General features: G+C 48.2%; 1 protein-coding gene across 1 annotated transcript; it reads left to right on the top strand.

Moving 5' to 3' along the window:
* Positions 1-258: 258 nt before the first annotated feature.
* On the top strand, positions 259-2,373 carry LOC147137509 (homeobox protein six1b). Its single transcript, XM_086049302.1, has 2 exons — positions 259-1,121; positions 1,457-2,373. Exons 1-2 carry the CDS (start codon positions 562-564, stop codon positions 1,749-1,751), a joined length of 855 nt encoding a protein of 284 aa, XP_085905428.1. The 5' UTR covers positions 259-561; the 3' UTR covers positions 1,752-2,373.
* The last annotated feature ends 219 nt before the right edge of the window (positions 2,374-2,592 follow it).

Genomic DNA, 2,592 nt, shown 5'->3' with positions numbered 1-2,592 from the left:
ATGTCCCCCATGAACAAATATAACTTGCTAACGTAATTTGCTTATCTGGCACATATTTTTGCACGACTCATTTTTTTTAAGGTTTACCCCTGCTCGGTGTGCGATTAACCCCGACTCTTCATAGTCGAAGCACGTTAATACGGCCTTTAAGAGGTCTGTAATAATTGATTAGTGTTTAGGAGCTGCCGTGGGGGCGGGAGGTGGAGGTGGAGGTGGAGGTGGAGGCGCGCTCCTATTTCAGCCCCTGACGCGCTGCCTCTGGGGAGGAAACGGAGCTGCAAAGTCAGTGCTGCTCTGCTGTACAGGGGTGCAGGGCAGACGCAGAGCCAATCACCGGAACGCACTGGGCTCCCTTTAAGCCTGACATATCTCCTCGAGGAACAAATTGTCCCGACAATCAACATCCCAAATCTACCGGAGAGTGAAGGGAGTGCGGCGAGGAGCGCAGATCGAGGAGAGGAGAGGAGAGGAGAGTGGGCAGGCCCAACGCGGAAGGATTTGCATCACGACGAGAAAAGAAGAAGCCATAAACGTCAATTTTGGTGGATTTCCTCCCCCATCATGTCGATTTTACCGTCTTTCGGCTTCACCCAGGAGCAAGTGGCGTGCGTGTGCGAGGTGCTGCAGCAGGGAGGCAACCTGGAGCGGCTCGGCCGCTTCTTGTGGTCGCTCCCCGCCTGCGACCACCTCCACAAGAACGAGAGCGTCCTGAAGGCGAAAGCGGTGGTGGCTTTCCACCGGGGGAACTTTCGGGAGCTGTACAAGATTCTGGAGAGTCACCAGTTCTCCGCGCACAACCACCCAAAGTTGCAGCAGCTGTGGCTCAAGGCGCACTACGTGGAGGCGGAGAAGCTGCGCGGTCGGCCGCTCGGCGCCGTGGGGAAGTACCGGGTGAGGAGGAAATTCCCGCTGCCGCGCACGATATGGGACGGCGAGGAGACGAGCTACTGCTTTAAAGAGAAGTCCAGGGGGGTCCTGCGGGAGTGGTACACGCACAACCCGTATCCGTCCCCGCGGGAGAAGAGAGAGCTGGCCGAGGCCACGGGACTGACCACCACGCAGGTCAGCAACTGGTTCAAAAACAGACGGCAGAGGGACAGAGCCGCGGAGGCCAAGGAAAGGTACTCCAACCGCGTCCGTACTTTATTCCTACCATGTTTGTTCCTATTTATTTTTCTTCAAGTGCATGGATTAGAAAATAAGCAGAACACACATCAATATCCCCCTTCAAAATTCTGTTGCACATTTTCATATTTCAGTCCAATTTAGGTTTGTTTACTTTTTTTTTTTTTTTTTTTGCAAATGCCCAGTTTTACAATGAAAACACCTACATTATTCAATTCGGGTTATTAGTGAATAAATTGTGGGGAAAAAAATCCTCTCTGAATTGCCAATGCGAAATCCCAAGATGCATCCTGATTTGACGCCATGCTGTCGTGTCATTTCTCCCATGCAGGGAGAACAGCGAAAACAACAACGCAGGCGGCAACAAACAGAACCAGCTGTCCCCGCTGGACGGAGGAAAGTCGCTCATGTCCAGCTCGGAGGACGAATTTTCTCCCCCTCAGAGCCCCGACCAGAACTCTGCGCTTTTGCTCCAGGGCAACATGGTCCACCCCGGGGCCTCCGCGTACTCCATGCCCGGCCTGGGGGCCCCACAGCCGGTGCACGGCATGCACGGACACCCGCACCAGCTGCAGGACTCCTTGTTGGGACCCCTAACCTCCAGCCTTGTGGATTTGGGCTCTTAAAGACGCTATTTTATTTGACGAAGAAAAAAATACAGAAGAGGACTGATGAGTGTATCAGATTGATGTATGAAATAACACTATCGTAGCCTGTACCTTATTATATAGACTGACCTGTCGTTAAATTTGATTCGAACTTAAAATTCCTTTATGCGCTTAATCTGTATATTGCCCCGACAGGAGGTTTTTATTATCTCATGCACATGAAAACCCAAACAAGACCTAAAACCCTTAAGAAAACACTTATGTGGACTACTCATTTTCTTAATTTATATTTTGTTAAAATAATTCTAGATCAGGTCCTGCCATTAGTTTCAAATAAAACTAAAAGCAATGCGTTTGTCTTGCCTTATTCACAGTCGTTTTATATTTGTGGATGTAAGCAACAAACAAAACAAAACACGTTCTCTCTCTTTACGTTCATTTGCTCATATAAAAACATCGAGAGCTCTTCAGCGCAAGTTAAGACGTTGCACAAAACAAATACTGAAATATAGTGACTTGTTTGGTTAATTATAAATCTCGATAAAGGTATTGCGCGTGTTATTTATAATTGTTGTTCATGCACGAATCATAAAAGGACAGCCGCTGCAAAACAAGCGCCAATATATATATTTATTTTGTTTCAGGTGAGGTTCTTTTTTTTTCTTCTTTTTTTTCTTTCAGTTTTTAGGGGGGGGGGTTGTTGGCAGGGGCTGCTGAATTACTTTTATTTTTTACTGCCCTGCTCTCTATTGAGTTTGTCTTGTCGGTACCCGGCCATGGGAAAGATTCATCGCTCAGCCTTTAGAACGGCACTTTTCGGACCTAAATAGCAAGCATCCTGTTGGAGAAATGAAAACCT

This window comes from Filicampus tigris, chromosome 13 (assembly GCF_054856515.1).
Source record: "Filicampus tigris isolate MCC_2025a chromosome 13, RoL_Ftig_1.0, whole genome shotgun sequence".
Lineage (NCBI taxonomy): Eukaryota > Metazoa > Chordata > Actinopteri > Syngnathiformes > Syngnathidae > Filicampus > Filicampus tigris.
This window is presented reverse-complemented; position numbering and strand designations above follow the sequence as displayed.

Bases quoted from the DNA above. Each gene is read 5' to 3' on its own strand.
- LOC147137509 (XM_086049302.1), top strand. From the start codon at position 562: ATGTCGATTTTACCGTCTTTCGGCTTCACCCAGGAGCAAGTGGCGTGC. The intron at 1,122-1,456 runs GTACTCCAACCG...TCTCCCATGCAG, and splicing joins GCCGCGGAGGCCAAGGAAAG to GGAGAACAGCGAAAACAACA.